The sequence below is a fragment of the Panthera pardus genome, unplaced genomic scaffold (genome assembly GCF_024362965.1).
Source record: "Panthera pardus isolate Hobbes unplaced genomic scaffold, ASM2436296v1 HiC_scaffold_14, whole genome shotgun sequence".
Classification (NCBI taxonomy): Eukaryota; Metazoa; Chordata; class Mammalia; order Carnivora; family Felidae; genus Panthera; species Panthera pardus.
Genome location: NW_026526699.1, coordinates 1,164,321 through 1,182,823, shown reverse-complemented (window position 1 = coordinate 1,182,823; position 18,503 = coordinate 1,164,321). Strand labels below are relative to the sequence as shown.

Genomic DNA, 18,503 nt, shown 5'->3' with positions numbered 1-18,503 from the left:
CCCTTCCCCTATTTTCACATTTTAATAAAAGATATTAAGAAGTTCAGTAAGTAATACAGGATGAGACAGAGATGGTTTGTCTACCAGCATCCATCTACCCCTTCCTTCTTGCCATGAGTCGCCCCTCCCAGTAGTGGCACCTCCTTCAGGAGTCCCCCCCCCCCACCCCCCAGCTGCTCCTCGAAGTCCGACATCCCCCTCTTCCACCCTCCAAGGGACTTATGAAGCCATTCGTGCCAAGAAAAGCAGAAATGAGGGGTGGATATTTCCACCTACACTTCATCATCAAAGAAATTCTATTTGCCAACTCAAAGCACAAAACACATGCTATCTTCAGGTACAGTGAGGACTGTGAAAATTAAACCTATCTAGAGAAAGCCAGAAGCAAGTAGCAAGTCTCTAGTGTCTGGTAGATGCCTTATGGTGAACGCAAGGTCTCCGGGTGGCATTACACAGCCCAACCTTCCGGCAGTACACAGAGCCTCACCGGGACTCCTCGGTGTGGACAACAAAGTTAAAGAAACAAATCAAGAGGGGTGCCTGGGTGGCTCAGTCCCTTGAGCATCCGACTTTGGCTCTGGTCATGAGCTCACGGTCTGGTCTTGGGAGTTCGAGCCCCGCATTGGGCTCTGTGCTGACAGCTCATTGGCTGGAGCCTGCTTCAGATTCTGTTTCCCTCTCTCTCTGCCCCTCCCATGCTCACACACACTCTCTCTCTCTCTCATAAACATAAAAAAACAAAACAAAAAACAAGAGGTCTTTGCCATTGTTGTCCAAGGGGACTCTCCTTCCACTCCTACCCTCCCAGGGTGCCAAGAAGGATGAGGATAAAGACGGCCACCTACCCCCTTCTACCCCACCTATCTCTGCCTCCCCCACCTCCCCACTCCTATCCAACCTCCTCCACCTGCTCCTCCTATCTCCACCTCCCCCACCTGCCCCCTATCCCCACCTGCCCCATTCCATCCCCACCTACCCCATCCTATCCCATAATAGTAGAGATGCTTGCTGTCCTCTGAGCCAAAGACCTTGATCACCATGCTGTAGAGATGCAACCCTTCCACCAGCATCCAGGCAAAGGCACTCAGGAAGAAGTAGTGCAGGAGCACGGCCAGCACCTGGCAGGGGACCTGGGAGCGAAGACACACAAGCTGACATCTCCCTGGCGGTTCCTGCGTCCAATTCCGGAACATCTGCTGCTCACGTGCCCTCATTTCCCGGCGAGGCAGAGCGGGGCGGGGTCCTGGCTCCCTTTCTGCCCCCCCCCCCCCCCCCCCCCCCCCGCTTTAGGGTTGGGGCGGGTGACTCCGGCACAGCGATTGGTTCAGGAGAGGGCGGGCGATCAGGCGCGGCCAATCAGCATAAACACGAGAGTGCGCAGCAGGATTGGCTGGAGGCGGACACGTGAGCAGCCCGGCCAATGGGGTGGGCTCTGGGGAATGGGCGGAGCCATCCGGGAGCCGGCGCGCGAGCCTGGGGCTTGTCAGCCACGTGGGCCGCTGGCTGTGAGCAGGTACCCGAGCTGGACCAGCAACCCCGACCGGCTTAGGCCGCAGCGGGGGCGCCCCCATCCCATGCCCGTGTCCACAGAGGCCGGGAAGGGGGCGGAATGATGGGAGGGGGGATATAAATTTATATACTACCTTCAAATAATAAAAATAAGGAGAAAAAAGTAAGAGAATTGAAGACAGAAACGGCATGATTACGTCGGGTGGATTTCAGACACCAGGGGCCCTGGGGTCCCCTCCCGGGGTTATGGGAACCTGGAGCCCCTGCACATCTGCTTCCCCTCCCAGGGGAGGGACAGTTGCACAGGCAGTGCCCGCATCACCCAATGCCTGATCCAAATTTGGAATTCCAGGCCCCTCCCAGAGCTGCTGAACCAAAATCTGTCCTAAGAAAATCCTGTTTGCTGATGCATCCAGAGAATGAGGCTGGCACATACCTGGTCCCTCCACGGTACATGTGGTGCTTTTTAGATGCCCCCCCCCCACACACACACACCCCTAAACCTGCGAGGAAGGACTCTGCAGCACAGGAGGGTAGATCTCTCCCTAGGCAGCAGCCCCAGGACAGGCAGGTGGTGGCCGAGGATCCTGCTGGATCAATGTCACAGGTGTGTGCCCTCACAGATGGAGCCACAGGCAGGCAGAGGAGACACAGCCAGCTGTCCAGAGCTGGGCCAGCTCCCCTGGAGGCCCGTCTCTGTGGGAGATGCTCCCAGACCTCTACCTCCCGGAAATCATGAAGCCTCAGCCCCACCCCCATTAGCCAGGAGCCCAAGCCCTTCCGACCCCCTCTTGCTGGGCACAGCTGGTCTTCCTCTGCTAATTGTGCTCTGAGCAATCCTCCAGAAGGAATGAGGCCATCCCACTGAGTTCCCTACATCTGCAATCCCATTAGTGAGAACATGAGGGCAGATGTGTGGCTGCAGAAATGATCCTTCATTTGTCTTTCAAGTTAACTCCTGAGCCCCTCGCTGAAGGTGATTTCAGGCAGCAGGACATTGCTCTTTTCCGGCTCAATGAATCTACATCAACCAGCAATTCAGCCTTTCTAGAAGCTTCCCTGACTTTCCCATTTAAAGACTTTCAAAACTGGCTCCTATCCTGGCTCTCTGTTCTCTTTGTTTTCCTCCCCCCTCCTTCTGGATTTCCTTTAGGAGAAATGACCATTCTCCCAGGACACCGCCCAGAGGTGCTATCCCTCGTGTCCCTGCCCCAAGCCAAGAGGTGGGCAGTTGACTCAGGCTGTCACTCACTCACATTACTATTCATGAAATGTTCATTTTTAGCATGGATAACTTCAAACCATTTTCAAATCAACCTTTCCTAGCAATGAGTAGTTGTGATTTGCTCCCACAAAGACACCCACAGACTGTCTAAATCTGGTGTCTTCTACATTGAGTGGTGATAGATTTGGGGGAAAAGATATATTTAATCATAAATCCCTCTGTGACTTCGTTTTTTTTTTTTTAAACTGATGTCCTGAGCTGCCTCCCTCCTCCCCTCTCCCACTCACAGACTCAACTACCTGCTGAACATTCACCAGCCTACTCAGGCCCACCACCCAGCCGACCTCCCACGTCAGACAGAGACAGCTTGCACTTAATTATCCACATGAAAGGGACCCCGAGGAGGGAGCCCGGCTCGCAGGCCAGCCAGAGTCCTGGGCACTGTCACACGAGGACATAATGCTACCTGAGTGTTCAGGTGGTAAATGACAGCAGACACGAGGGACCCAGAACATTCTGCAATCACCAGCACTCCAGATGGGTAGCAGGAATGTTCCAGAATAACAGCTGCAGAACCTGAGCTGAAACTCAGTCTCTAGACACTGTGTTGGTGCTGGGTGGTCCCCCACACTCAGACCCGGGGCCAGAACTTCTTGGATGCTTGCACCTCACGAGGGACATGACAGAGAAGCCTCATACCTTTTCTAGAATGAGGCCCCGGAGGCTGGGATCAGGTCACTATCAGAGTGGCCCCCTGTGCAGACTTGCCTGAGCCTTTCCCAGGCCTGGTTCCACCCATCCCCCAACAGCCTGGGAGGACATACCGGTCACAGCGACTCAAGAGCATCTCTCTGATAGGTTCTGGCTGGGGCCTGCGCAGAAGCTCCCCTCAAGTCTGGGAAGGACGTCACTCAGAGGGACGCTCCGCCGCGACTCCTCGTGGGGACGCGGACGCAGAGCATGTGTAGGGGAGGAGAGCTGAGCCCCAGAAAAGCAGAGGACAAGACCCGCTCCCACCATATCCAGGGGCCCACTCTATCCTGTGTCCTGCCCTGCCCTGCCAGTGAGCAAGGAGCCAAGACAGCCCCTCCCTGTGGCCATGGACCACGGCGGGAGCCACGGCCACCCCAGGAACGCTCAGCACAAGTGGGAGATGAGCACCGTTCTGTGTGAGCCTGCGCACGCCTTTCTCCACACAGCCCACGAGGGCCCCGGGACCCCACATTCACCGGGTTACCCTCGTCCAAGGAAAGCCATGGGCAGAGCTCCCCTGCAGGGCCAGACAGGGTGGCACCCCGAGTCTTACTTGGGGTGCACTCATGCCTGTCTTTGCTCACGAATTCCTCCGGCTGCACTCTGGGGGGCCTCCCCCCATGGCCACCGCCGTGCTCAGACAGGGAGACAACTGAAAACAGCAACGACTGGCCTCGGAACCCATGGGCCGTGTGTGTGCATGGGTGCGAGTCGGAGGTGCACTTCAGAGACAGCTGTCCTGCCCCCAGACCGTCAGGAGACCCGCAGTCTCCCCCAGCACAGCCTGGAGGAGTGGAGAGGCAGTGCCATCCTTCCCTGATGGGGTGCCGGGGGACGGCAGCCCCCGGGACAAAGGGGCCCTTGCAGGAGGCACAGTCCGGAGGCTCCCCTCAGCCCTCCAGGGCTGTACGACCCCGGAACACAAGTTTCTCGGTCTTTCCACTGCCCCCTGGGACTCTGGGACCCTCCAGGGGGGTCTGAATTCTCAAGCGCGATCCTCCGTGGCTTCCCACACCCTGTCCCGTTGACCCCCCGACTCCAGAGGAACGGCCTGAGGACCCGGGACCGTGGGGTTCCAGCTCACGGTCCGCCCGTCAGCCGGCTCGGCAGCGGAGGGAAACAGGCACAGGAACTGCTGGGATGTTCGGGGCCAAAACAGGGGAAAAATCTGGGAAGTCACACGGGGTCTGCAATTAGAACAGGCCCCTCAAAACAGCCCGACGTGTTTTCAAGTCACCCCCGCGCCCGGGTGACACCTAGTCCTGAGGTTCTCAGCGGAAAAGGCGCCGACACGGCCAGCCGGCGGAGCAGACCAGAGGGGCCGAGAGGCGGCAGGAGCGAGGAGGGAGGGCGGCTGTGAGTCCATTTTTTGTCTTGGGGCATGAGCTCCCCGGGGACAGCCGCGTCTCTGGATGTGCCCGAAAACCTTTCATGGCAGCCTCGGCCTGCTCCTCCCTCTACCCAAAATAACCCCCTGGACCATCCTGAAGATACGGGACCTGTCCTTTCACGTGCAGTTGGCCACTCTGCCTGCTGCTCCTGGTGGTGCTGGGGTTGCTGGAAGCCAGGGAGAGGGGTGACTCTGAGGTGGCTAGGGGACACGGTGAGGGGACCTGCCAGAAGGAGAGAAACCTTGGGAGTTCTCAGTCGTAATGAGGAATCCTCCCCAAGGACGGACGGGGAGCACTGACCAGGGAGGCCTTACCCACCCTCACCTGGCCCCACCCCATCAAGTGCCCCACCCCCTCTTGTTTGGCCCCGCCTCCTTTCATGGTGGTCTCTCTCCCTGTCAGTGAACCCTGACCCCCCTCCAGTCACATGACTCGACCACTCCAGTCTCTGCTCCTCCTGAAAGCGGTGCCTGTCCCTGCCCTGTCCACAGTCCCCTGTTCATGCTCAGGCCCACTCTGACCTCAGAGCTCCTCTGATGCTCCCACCCCCTCTGGCACCAAAGCCTGACTCCCCAGGAAGTCCCCATCCCAACTCACCATCACCCATGCGGATTTCCATAGGAATTCTAGAATCAGCTCATCTATTTCTGCAAAAAGGCAGTTGGAAGTCTGATTGCCGTTGCATTGAATTTGTAGATTGCTTTGGAGACTGTCGCCGTCTTAACAACAGTAGATTCTGGAATGACACAGCCTTCTCTCTCTGGATGCTAAGAGCAAAAGGAATATTCCAACAGCAGTGAGATGGCCTTCACTTACAATAAAGGATGGGCCTTTGGGGAGGCCCAGGGATTCATTTCCAGGAGAGAGTGCTTCATGCAGATGGCTAGGCATCTGACTCTGAAGAATCTGTGAATTAAGGGAAACTTTGGGATTTAAAATAGACACGGACTCGATCCACCCCACCCCCCATATTCCCCAATCTTTCCTGCACTATTCTCTGCAGAGACAATTGGTCAGGTCTACAGGGTGCTTAAGGGTGCAGAATCCTTGACTAGAAACTAGAAATCAAGGGGGATTGGAGTGCAGAGAGGTGATGGGGGTGGGGAGGATTTCCCAGTTCTCTCTGCGCTAATGAGGTGGCGCCTATGGAGACAGTATCCAGGGGACACTGGACCATGAGCACAGGCCAATCAGGTCACCTCTCAAGAACCCAGCACAGACTGAACAGCGTGTCCAGCTGGGTGTCTGTCCCTGCGCTACAACCTGAGGCCACCCTGTTCATCCCTCCACCCCAGGAAGGTGGGTCAGGAGACAGAGGTATCCGGGGGAGTCCAGATGGAGCTCCCTGCCGCCTGCAGGACTGGATGCCCGCTTTGAGTGAGGCGGGACAGGAGCCCGGGACGTGCTGTGTCTGTGCGGGGGGCTCAGAGGCTGCAGGCCGCCTCAAGCCTTCGAAGCCAGCACCTGTCCTGCTCTGACTGCGGTTTACTCCAGGACTGACTGACAGCACAGCCACAGGAAGCCACGTAGATGTGTCCCGAAGAGCTGACGGTGTAGGTTGGGGGAGTCCCTTTTTAATAGCCATGATTAGTGTTCATTATGTGTCTCCTTGAGGTTTGGGGAAGAACATCATTTTAGTTGCGTATAGTATGGGTTTGCTGGAGACCTGAAGACTGTTTTTAAGGTTAGCCTCTGGGGATAAATGTACAGCCTTGCCTGCTGGCCCCTGGGTATACGGGACTCCTTGTCCGGCTCTGGGTAAAGAAGAGAATGGGGAGAGCCCATGGGGAGCATCCCCCGCGCCCTAAGCTGCACCCAGGCTGCTGAGGGGCTCAGGCCCTGACGCCCGGACAATGCAGCAAGTTGTCAGAGCCCAACCCGACAGGTGGGGTCCCAAGCCTGGCGCTGACACAAGAGCTGTGTGGTCCTGGAAGGGTCCTCGCTGCCAAGGCCGTGGCCTCCTTTTTTGAAAAGCAGGAGAACGGCCCATTCTGGAGGGGTCATATTCAGCCATTCATCCAGCTCCTATAATAGACCCAGGAGGATCCTCCCTCCAGCAGTCTCAGACCACGTGGTCGCGGACTCTCCCCAAGGAGGGGGGGAGGCGGATCACTTGACAAGGTCCCAGCCAATCAGCGCCCTGCCCTCCCCAGGCACGTGACTGGCTCAGACACAGGGGTGTGGCTCCATCAGGGCCAATCAGGTGCCAAGACACTTGGCAGCAGGGTCCTGATCCCTCGGTGCCTCCCGCTCCGTCTGCCTCAGCCTGCTCCCCATCCTTCCCTCCCGCTCCCTTGTCCCTCATCTCAGCGAGGCCACCTCCACAGCATCGGAGCCAGACTGTCCCTGCCCTCCCCTCCTGGCCACCAGCCCTCCCCACAGCCACTCCAGCAATCCCATATCCACTTTGGCACAGTGACCCTCCAATTCGGGGAAGGTCCTGGATCCTTCTCAGCTCCCCTCCGACCCTTCCTGCCCCACTGCCTCCCCCCTTCCGCTGCCACAGCCTGGTTCCTGGTCTTGCACCCCCCCTGCCCATCATGGCCCTTAGGGTTCCCTTTGAATTTCCATCCCAGCGCAGTAAGAACCCGGGGCCCTGACGTTCTGTTCTCTCCTAAGTGGCATTTGGACTCTCCCCATGACCCCGCAAGTGTACGTGCTGACCTGTCTCCACGCACAGGGAGTGTTCCAGACTGTGCTCACCTGGGTCTCCATCAGCTCTTCCCCGCTGCAGCCAGGCTCTGAGCACCTGGGAGATCACCTGAGGGCTGGGAGGGGTAGGCTCTGCTGGGGCCCAGGGGCGGGAGAGGAAAAGGAGCAGACAGAGCTCTGGGAGACCTCACAGATGCCCTGGGATGGATGGGGGAGCCCCTGGGGAGGCCACCTAGGGAGGGGAGTGCCCCCCACTCTAGTCAGGAGATGTGAGTTCCTGCCCCAGGGTCCATAGCACTCTTATTCTGCAGGCAAGGAAACTGAGGCACAGAGAGGCTAAATATCTCTCCTGAGGGCACCCAGCAAATGGGCAGTCAGGATTTGAACCCAGGGTGGTCGCTTCAGGGGTCTCACTCACCGTGTGTGGAGCTCACAGGCTAAGTGGGGGGCTACTCAGAATGGAAGGGGGGCGCCTGGGTGGCTCAGTCGGTTGGGCTTCCACTTTGGCTCAGGTCATGCCCTCAAGGTTTGTGGTTCGAGCCCCGCATCGGGCTCTGTGCTGACAGCTCAGAGCCTGGCACCTGCTTCGGATTCTGTGTCTCCCTCTCTCTGCCCCTCCCCTGCTTCTGCTTTGTCTCTCTCTCAAAAAATAAATAAACATTAAAAAAAAACAATTAAAAAAAAAAAAAAAAAGAATGGGAGAGGGTAGGGTGCGGTCCAGAGGAGCAGGGATGGGGATTCTCTGCAGGAAGGGAGGTGGGAAAGAGGCTGTTACCAGGTAGCTGCACAAGTTCACTTCTGTGTGTAAGGAAGTGTCACTCTTCAGACATTTGCCGCGAGGAAGGGAGCAGTCACATGGAGACACTGAGGCCCGAGAGGTGCAGTGATGTGTTTCATGGACAGGTGGGCAAGTGGCCAAAGGGAGGTGGGGATGGGCAGAAAGATGCCCGGGGCCCCCATCCGTGCTCGGCAACACTGAGCCCTGGTCACTATGGACGATTAAATTGCTTACATCAGGGGCGCCTGGGTGGCTCTGTTGGTTAAGTGTCCGTCTTTGGCTTAAGTCATGATCTCATGGTTCATGAGTTCAAGCCCTGCGTAGGGCTCTCTGCTGTCAGCACGGAGCCTGCTTCAGATCCTTTGTCTCCCTCTCTCTCTACCTGCATTCTCTCTCTCACACAAAAAGAAATAAAAAATAAATATTAAAAAAAAAAATAAATACAGAGGCACCTGACTGGCTGGCCCAGTCGGTTAAGTGTTGGACTTCAGCTGAGGTCATGATCTCACGGTTTGTGAGTTCGGGCCCCACATCAGGCTCTGTGCTGACAGCTCAGAGCCTGGAGCCTGCGTCAGATTCTGTGTCTCCCTCTCTCTGCCCCTCCCCCCTCTCTCTCAAAATTAAACATTAAAAAAAAACTTTTTAATTACCTTGAATGTTCCTCAGTTGCACTGCCACATTTTAATTTCTCAGTAGCACCGTGCCTGTGGCTACATTTGTGGCGGCGTGTGGGACAGCACAGTTACAGAGAGTAGGTGGAGGCCCTGGAGAGTTTGAGCAGGAGGACACTGCATGACATATGCTGGGAAGGGTGCCCCAGGCTGCCACGCGGGGAGCTGCAGGGGTGTGCACAGAAGCGGGAGCTCACCGACCTTGTGCAGGAAGGATCCAAAACAAGGCATCAAGGCATGAGAGAACTCCAAGGTAAGATTATTATCATTTTAATTGGGTGTGATCAAATTTAATTTTTTAAATGTTTATTTACTTTGAGAGAGGGAGAGAGCACGAGCAGGGGAGGGGCAGAGAGAGAGGGAGACAGAGCATCTGAAGCAGGCTCCGCTCTGACAGCACAGGGCCTGTTGTGGGGCTCCAACCCAGACACCGTGAGATCATGACCTGGCCAAAGTCAGAGGCTTAACCGACTGAGCCACCCAGGCGCCCCTAGGGTTTTATTTTAATGATTTGCATTTGAGAATGAAATACTGATCTGTTGAGTCACCCATGACAGTAAACAGACCTCCCTGATGGGAGACCTCCCTGCTGACCTGTGACCACCGGTGACTGATGGGCAGGGCTGGGCGGGATGTCACGACGACAGGCACCCTCTAATGGCAACTCCTTGTAACTAGCTCAGGGCTGAGGCACAGGTAGCTTTGCCCTCTGTGGTGCATACACGCCGTCCCTGTAGGAGGCAGACATGAAGCAGAAAAGCAGGAGCCCGAGAGGCGCAGACACCCATACGGCTGAGCTCTCCAAGCTCCGCCTCCAAGGGCCAAGCCACACCCCTCTGACCAGCCTGGGAGGACTGGGTGATCTTTTTCAATAGTCGGGTCCTCGTAGAGCAGGGATTGTGTCCCCTCAACCTCCCTCTTGTTGAGCTGGGTGGATGCATTCAAGGCTTTTCACTGTTGTTGGAATTATATAAATCTTGGCAGGCTAATGAGCTGGGGCGGGGGGGGGGGTTCTAGGTGGTTTAGTTTTCAAAAGCAGTCAAACAAAATAGGTATATGTTATGCTTGGCCCAAGGCTAACTTTATAATTAAAACAGACTGCAGGTGGAAAAAAAAAAAAAAGCAAATAAATACAGCAACAATTATGCATGTGCACATGTGTTCGGAGAGGAGATGCAGGAGGTAGGATGAGGCCCAGCAGAGTGATTGCCTGCCAGGAAATGAGCTCTGGGCTGAGGGTGCAGGTCCCAGAAGCAATGAGGCTACAGGAAGTGGAGCTGCGTTAATGTTCCTGCCATGGCCCTCAGAAGGGCAGTGAAGAGGGGAGAGATGCCTGGAGTCTTGCAGGAGACAGGTGTTTGTCTCCAGAATTCTCTGCCCTATGTTGGGAGGTAATGTTTCTTCTCCTCTGTCCTTGTCAGGTAAAGATCGCTCAGTGCATATTTAGGTCCCGAAGGGCCTACCTATGAGATGGCCACCAGGGGAGAGGGGCAGTGACCGTGAAATCCGCCCACACACGTGGAAGATCCCTGACCTCAGCCAAGTTGTGCCCTGGGTAATCAGGGATGAGCCCCCCAAAGTGTATGTTACATGAGGTTCCCCAGGTGGTGGCCTCCAGCCACTCCCCCCCACCCCGAGCCCTCTCTGTCCTCCCAGAAGCCCCTCAAAAGTTCCCTCACTCACCTGCCGACTTCACCCCTGTTCCCCTCTCCCCCCCCCCCCCCCCCCCCCCCCAGGTGGAATCGCCCTCAGCAGTTCTGTCCGGGACCAAGTAGCTTTCAGGGCCAGGCCGGCCGTTGGTGCTGTCCAGGGTGCTGAACGCCGCCGGGACACCAGGGTGGGGACAGTACCCCAGCCCACAGGTGGACACGTGTGGGGATCCAATAGCAGAACTGACTACTGTTTTAGTGTTTCCTTCGTGCCCTAAATCCAACCGGTAAGAGCTTGAAAATACAGGATGGAGAGATTTTCTGACTAAAATGATGCTTCTGAGCCGAAGCCTGGGGAGATGGTGCTTTATCCTGAATGTCCTCAGAGACAGTGCAGATTCTGAGACACAGCACATCAGCAGATTCGCTCAGAAGTCTGCAGGCTGAAGATCCGTGGCGGTGGGAACAATGCTGATGTGGTTATCAACCCGCTCAGCAAATGTTTATCCACTCCTCCCGATCACAACACTGTGCTGGGCGGACATTCAGGGGCTCGCAAAGAGACGTAAGGTGGGGTCTGAATCTGGAGGGTTAGAGACAATCGTGAGTCAACATTAAGTACAGAATACTAAAGATGAGGTGACACATACTACAATGCTGTCACCATCTAGCTGGTAAATTTAGGAAGTAACCGGTTTTGCCAGGAACTGGCGTCCTGAGAGCTCGCTGCGGAGTCTGGGGTTGAGAAGTGTTAACAGGACACCTTCATGTTACGCCTAGTTTCCTATCACGATCCCACGTCTCCATGAAGGTTAACCTAAGAGTTATTGTTGTTACTGGAGCTTTGGAAGAGGGTCATCCATGAGCAGTATTAGCCTCAAGGAAAGGAGAAAAATGTGTTAGTACTTAGTTATAGTGTCAGATAGCAACCATGTTTCTCTGCATGTGTGTGTCTCTCTCTCTCGGCCACACGCATGCAATCTTCTGCTTCTTTCTATGTGCAAATGTTGACATTCTGTACCTCACACTGGCTCTCCCCCATGGACCCCAGGCACTGACTTCTGTAGAGATTCACACTTCCAACATAATGCACGAGCACATAATAGGTAATGTCCTTCCCTCTTGGTTCGAGTCTAGAGTTCTCCATTTGGTGCGGTGATGTCAGCAGTCTGGCTCAGGCCAATTACCACAGTGAGGAGAAGGCTCTGTTGAGAGGGTTGCAATTAAGTGGTTGGGAGACGCCTCTTCCGTGGTGTCTGACTGTTCCGGGGACACTGGATGATAAACAGTGGCTGCACGAGTGAGACATTACCGAGCACCTGCACGTGCCCCTGACCCAGCGTTTTTACGAGTGAGATCCCGTTTCGTTCTTAAAACATCATTGCGAAGTGCCTCAATTTTACAAGTGATTGATATTCAGAGAGAAAAAGTTAATTTTCCATGCTGATTCGCCCGCTAGGTGGTGGGACTGAGATTCTCATCCAGCTCTTTCTTTTAGTGCCATCTGCCTCCTATGCGGCCAGTGACAACAAGCACAGTTATTAAACCTCTGCTTTTAATGGTCTTCCTAGGACACTTGCAAGTTGTTCTTTTCCATAATGGCATTTCCAAATTGCACTCACGGGTCTCCTTTGTGATTTTTCATCTGCTTTCTTGTGTACATGGATGGCTTGCTTGAAACCCTTTTACATATTTTCATGGGCTACAGAGGGGTAAACAGTGTCAACCACCTCTATGAACAGCATGTTTCTGTCACAAGGCGAGCCAAAGTGTGTGACCCCTGACCTTTGGGAGGAAAGATGAGCAAACACACACACGCACACTCACACACAAACACACATACGAACACACACCCGTGCACACTCACATGTACACATTCATACACATATGCACACACATACACACAAACACCCATGCACAGGTACACACACTCACACAAACACACTGTGCATGCTCACGCACATACAAACACACATGCACACACAGCACAATACACATACACACACCCATGCACACTCACACATACACATTCATACACATATGCACGCACATACACAAACCACCTGTGCACACACACACAAATATACACATGCACACACACAAACACACATGCACGCACATGCATGTATACACATACAAACACATACCTACCCCTGGGCACACTCACACACACATACACATACAAACACAAATGCACACAAGAACACAAACACATCCACTCACATGTACACTCACGCAAATGCACATGCGCATTCACGTAAACACCCATGCATGCACACTCACACACACACGCACTCTCACACATACACATTCATACACATATGCACGCACATACACACAAACACCCATGCACGTGTACACACACGTTCACACATACACATACAAACACACACCCCTGGGCACACATGCACACTCACGCACACATACACATAAATGCACAAATACAAATGCACACAAGCACACTCACACAAAAACATGCACATTCATAAATACACACTCACACAAACACCCATGCACACACACACATACACACTACATGCACACTCATGCAAATACCCATGCACACACACTCACACACATCCCCGCTCACACAAACACCCATGCATGCACACTTACACACATGCACACACATGCACACTCACACAAGCACACCGTCAACTTCGAGGAGTCACCTCAATATCTTTGGTTCCCCTTCCTTTTGAACATGCGTCTTCCTCTTCCCGTGTCTCAGGCAGCCTGGGCTCGGGCACTGTGTCACGTTTTTCCTGGAGGAAAGGAACCAACACGCTCCTGCACCCTGAGCTGGGCGTGGCTGCATGGTTTATCATAAAACCCAAACAAGTCAACGCTTAGCTCATAAGAATGGCTCTCTAAGGGCTGAAGGCTACTAGATAGAGGAAAACAAGACACTACTGGTCAGGAGCTGGGTCTTCTTCTGCCCAGCACCACCCAAACTGGCGATAACTATGTGCCCTGTCCAGGGCTGGTCCTGCGTACCTGATGACACCTTAAAAGCAGCATGGCACCCATGTACATAATATGAGTGGAGGAAGTTCCAAGTTCTGTCAGGGACCAGATTTTCAGGAGCAGGGGGTGGCCACTGCTGAGTTAGTGCTATGGCACCATCACACCATCCATCCATCCACCCATCCATCCATCCATCCATCCATCTTAATCAAGCTCCCACTGTGTGCAAGGAAATGCTCCGTTCTGCTGTGCAAACAAGAGGAAAAGAACTAAAGCTGTGATGATCAGAAGAGGCCAGATGACTACAGGAATGACAGGTCTGTGGCTTATTCATCGCTCATGAGACATGCCATCAGGGTCACTTGCAGGGAACAGCGCCATGTTGAATGCTGCCAGCTGCTGCGCCAGCAGGAAAGACAGTCCTTGGAGGGGTCTTGCATTGGCAATTAAATGCTCTGATTAGACATGGCACGTGTCATTTCCACTCGCAACTCCTTGACCAGAACCGGTCACTGTCCCCGCCCAACCACAAGGGACCTGGAGCGCAGTCCTTCCATGCAGAAGGTGAGAACCAGGCATACCTGGCCGACGTCACCACGACGTTCCCTGGGGGAAGTGGGCTCTTCCATCACGGCTTCTCCCTTGTGCTTTCCAAGGCTTGTACCTCACTCAGACCTGGAGTCTGGGGGCTGGGGCACCTTTTTCTGCCAACAGTTTGGTCCTAGGAGCCCTCTCTGTGGAGGATGGGGCCTGACATTGGTCCTTCTCTGTATCCACACTCCTGTAAGGACCAGACATGAGTCCATACAGGGCACTCACTGCGACAAAGGCTTTGGCAACTCCCCACCCGCAGTCCTGTGCTGTACAAACTCCCGAGCTGCCCATGAGCAACTTTCTTCCTGGGGCACACGAGTGGTGTCAGGCGACTAGGGTGGACGTATGGAAAGATCTTGCAAGGACCGTGGATTTTCCTGAGGCAGGCAGCCCATCTGCAGTGAGACTTAAATGTGTAAGCCCGAAGACTCTGCAGGCTTCACCTTTAATCTGCGTCCTAACACTTGGTATCATGTTTCTCTGGAACGCTAGATTGAAATGTGTCACTTACTCTTTCACCAAAGAGGAGGCCGGCTTGTGATTGAATATCATGGGACCACCCTTCTGTCCTAATTCTCTCCAATATTTTGGTGGAGGTTCAGTGTGGGGTCTCCTACTGGGGTGGGGGTGGTGGTAAAGGAGCTGCTAAGCCCATTACCTCTAGAAGATGTATGTTTTCTCTCGGCTGCACAGTGCCCTTGGCCGATCTTGTACAGGATTAGGTATGTGAAAAGCGCCAGCCACCTAAGAGAACTCTGTTTAGGGCTAATTATTTTATTTTATTCACAACACCCATTTATTTTCCACGAGTGCCGTCAAACTCACACTATTCACTTCCTTGTACACTGTGTGTGTGGGGGGGGGGCGGGGGGTAGAACCGTGGCCCGGACGGCCGACACCCCATCTCATTTGCCTCGAGCCTTGGCCAAACGTCTCACACCTCTTGAGACTCAGGGACCTCCTCTGCTCAGTGACCTCAAAACACATGGCTCTCGGGGCCGCGATGAGAGTTAGAGACGGTGTGAGCTGATCCATGTTGGGTAGATTTCCATCTGTCTTCCCCGTGGCTCTGGCCGGAGAGTTATGGTGGCTGGGGCAGCTCACGGGTAATCCAGGACATCTCTTCAGTTAACTTTCCCAAGAGATAAGGTCTTCTTCACCTTCTTTACGTGACCAGAATTATGAACATAGGGAGGATGCTTGGGCAACAGCTCTGGTTGACTTCATCCCAATGTCCATGTAATCTGTTCAGGAATTGGATATATCATGTTTAAAACCTTTCAAGGCACTGACCAGGAACACTAGCCAGGGTCTTATAAGCTTGCAACATTCAGACAACTTGTAGAAACTCATTTTCTGTCATATTCATGAGAAGGATCGGAAGCTGTCCCACTGAAGTCAAGAGCCTAGTAAAGGTGGCTGATATCACTGGCATGAACGATATTGCATGGGATTCTGGAACACAAGGACAAGAAAAAATGTGTAAATATTGAGAAAAGAGAGACATGATTATCCCTATTGACAGAGTGTACGATTGTCTACATAGGAAACACAATTAGTCAATACCACAAATCGTTAGGACTTAAAGGAAAATTCAAAATACAAAAATGAAAGCTGTCTTCATGATCAGCCATAACCAATGAGAAGATTCAACAGAAAAAGTAAGTTTCCCTTTCTACTAGCAGCGAGACCTTTAAGGTATGTGAGTCAGCCTGGTGAACAGGTGAGGGTTTACAAAGGTGCCTGTAAAATATCCCTGACAAGAGGAAGCGGACATTTGCTGTTTCTAAGCAGAGAGCCTCAAAATTATATCGTTCAACGTCAACACCGTTTCATGGACATTGACAGATGGATTCCAAGTTCATCTTGAAGAGAAAATCCGAGAACAGTAAAGACAAGAAAGGAAGAAGAGAAAAGAAAGGCGGTGACTCCCTCCCAGTGTCAAATATATAACCAATATGTCATATGTATGATAAGTGCAGTTGAAATAAATAGAGCAGATGTATTAATAGAACATAATGAAAAGTCCAGAAACAGACAGAAGCATGTAAGAAATTAATAGACAAGAAAGGAGGTATTTCCAATCCATAAGGGATTGATGGCAATAAATGGTGTGGAGACACTGGTCTAGCATTGTGGGAAAATAGAATAAAATTAATCTTCAACCTCACATCATTTCCAAAAATAATTTAACATGGATTTAAGACCTACCTATAAAACAAAACTATAAAAAAAATGGGACAAAAATATAAGAAGATGTAACCTGCAGAGACAAAAGATCTTGGACAAGAAAAAAACGCAAAAAGGTAAAATAAAAAACACAGAAGCCTGACTACTGCAAAATTTAACATTTCTATAGGACTAGAGATACAGGCAGGAGATTACTCACAGGCTAGGAGAAAACATTCACACAGCACAGAGCGAAGGGTCCACGTGGACCACGTGAAATCACCCTCCTAGAGTAATCTGAGAAGGATAAGCAACCCAACAGAAATTCAGACAAAGAATTTAAACACACACTTCATGGGAAAGAGATTACAGACAGCCAACAAACATTTTAAATGGTCAGCTCAGCAGGAATGAGGGAAAACAAGTTAAAACAAGGGTTTTTCCCACCTGTTTGATTGGCAAAAATGAGAAATGAGCATTACATGGAGTATTAGCAAAGATGTGTGAACACAGAATTCTTACATTCTGTTGGTGAGCATGTTTAACTTTGAATAGCTTTTGTGGAGAGCAATCTGGGTGTCTCCATTAGAGCAGAAAACACACACGCCCTGTGGTTTACCAATCCTGCTTCTCAGAGTCGACCCTGGAGGAGGGTTCACACGCGGGCGGGGGAGGTGAGAATTAGGATATTCCCAATAATGTTGACGGAAATAGGAACAGCCTGGAGGGCAAAAATGGAATCGAATGTCATGATAGGGTTAAATTACAGCGTTTGGTTAAAGGATGATGAGTCTGCTTAGTTCTGGCTCACCTGCTGGGACCGGACAGCCTGGGCCCCTCTGTGGGTGGAATAGTGTGATCTCGGAGCAGGGGCATGGAGGAAGCTGCCCCACCTCATGGTGGTGCCCCCAGGCTGGATCCGGGTGGGTGAGTCCTTCGAGATGGTTTCTGCCGTGTGGACGGTTGAATCCCGGGAAAGGACTGTGTGTCCTCCCCGGCTCAGCCAGAGCAGCACAGCGGGCAGAATTGGCGCTGAGGGTTCTCCCTCACACTTCGCTGGGGATTAGCTGACGTTTGTGGGGGTGAGTGGAGAAATGCCAGGGGTCCAGCCCGTGGGACATGGCAGCCTTGGCCAATGTGGCCCTGACCCGCCCATGCCATCGGCGCACTGAAGACATACGGTCCTCTGCCCAGAGTGCCACAGGGGTCCTCAGCCCTCACATCGGGGCTCAGTGCCTTCACATGCCCACGCTGGGACTCAGATCCGTTCCCCCCAAAGTCTGAGGCAGAGAGACTGGTGAGGATTATGGGTTCCTGTGTCGGAGCACATTTGAAATTGTAATGAGCAGGCTTGGTGATGCGTTGAATGTGTTTGATATCGACAGGAGAAATTACCCCTTTTCGAAGCCAGCTCTGTGCTTTCATAACACGCGTCAGATCAATGTCTAGAAAACAAATACAGTCACCAGGCGACTCGGCAATGCATCCTCGGGGGGAGCCCACCACAGGAAGTGCTGCACGAATTAGCTGGGGGAACCACGCAGGTCTGTCCTCAGGGGTCAGCCAGAAGGCTTTGCAGAACGGGCCCCAAGCGCTGATGAGCTACAGGACCATATAGGAACCTCCCACGGGCCCCAGCAGGTGGCCCCCACAGGGAAAGAACACAGGGATGTTTGAGCCCCTAAAGCTTTGCTACTCACACCGGGGTCTGTGGACCAGGAGCACCAGCTCACCAGGAACTTAGAAATGAAGACTCAGGCCTCTTCCCTCCACATCTGCCCCTTCGGGGAATTAGAGCCCCTCCTGGGATCAGGGCACGTGATTGACCAGAACAAAGGCTCCATTTCCCAGCCTCCACTGCAGCCTCAGGTGGCCATGTGACCAGGTCCTGGCCAACGCACTGTGAGCAGAGGTCATGGGAGGAACTTCCAGGTCATGCCCTGAAAGGATGGAGGTGAGCCCTTCCTCCCATTCTTCCACTCCCCTAGCCACATGAGGCCAGTCAGCCTGGGGTCACCACTACTCTTCTTGGCCCAGGAGAACCAAACAGATGGGGGATTTTGTAGGGTTTGGAACAATGTAATTGTTTATCGTGTGGTGACCACTTAACTCCCTGTGCCTGGGCTTCTTCAGTCGTGAAACACA

The 18,503-nt window shown here is 53.2% G+C and overlaps 1 protein-coding gene across 1 annotated transcript; it reads left to right on the top strand.

The window, feature by feature from the left end:
- The first annotated feature begins 7,184 nt into the window (after positions 1-7,184).
- LOC128776908 (histidine-rich glycoprotein-like) lies at positions 7,185-14,723 on the top strand. The gene is made up of 3 exons (XM_053901876.1): positions 7,185-7,655; positions 9,005-9,232; positions 10,716-14,723. The coding sequence occupies exon 3, from the start codon at positions 12,496-12,498 to the stop codon at positions 13,456-13,458; it is 963 nt and encodes a 320-aa protein (XP_053757851.1). The 5' UTR covers positions 7,185-7,655; positions 9,005-9,232; positions 10,716-12,495; the 3' UTR covers positions 13,459-14,723.
- The last annotated feature ends 3,780 nt before the right edge of the window (positions 14,724-18,503 follow it).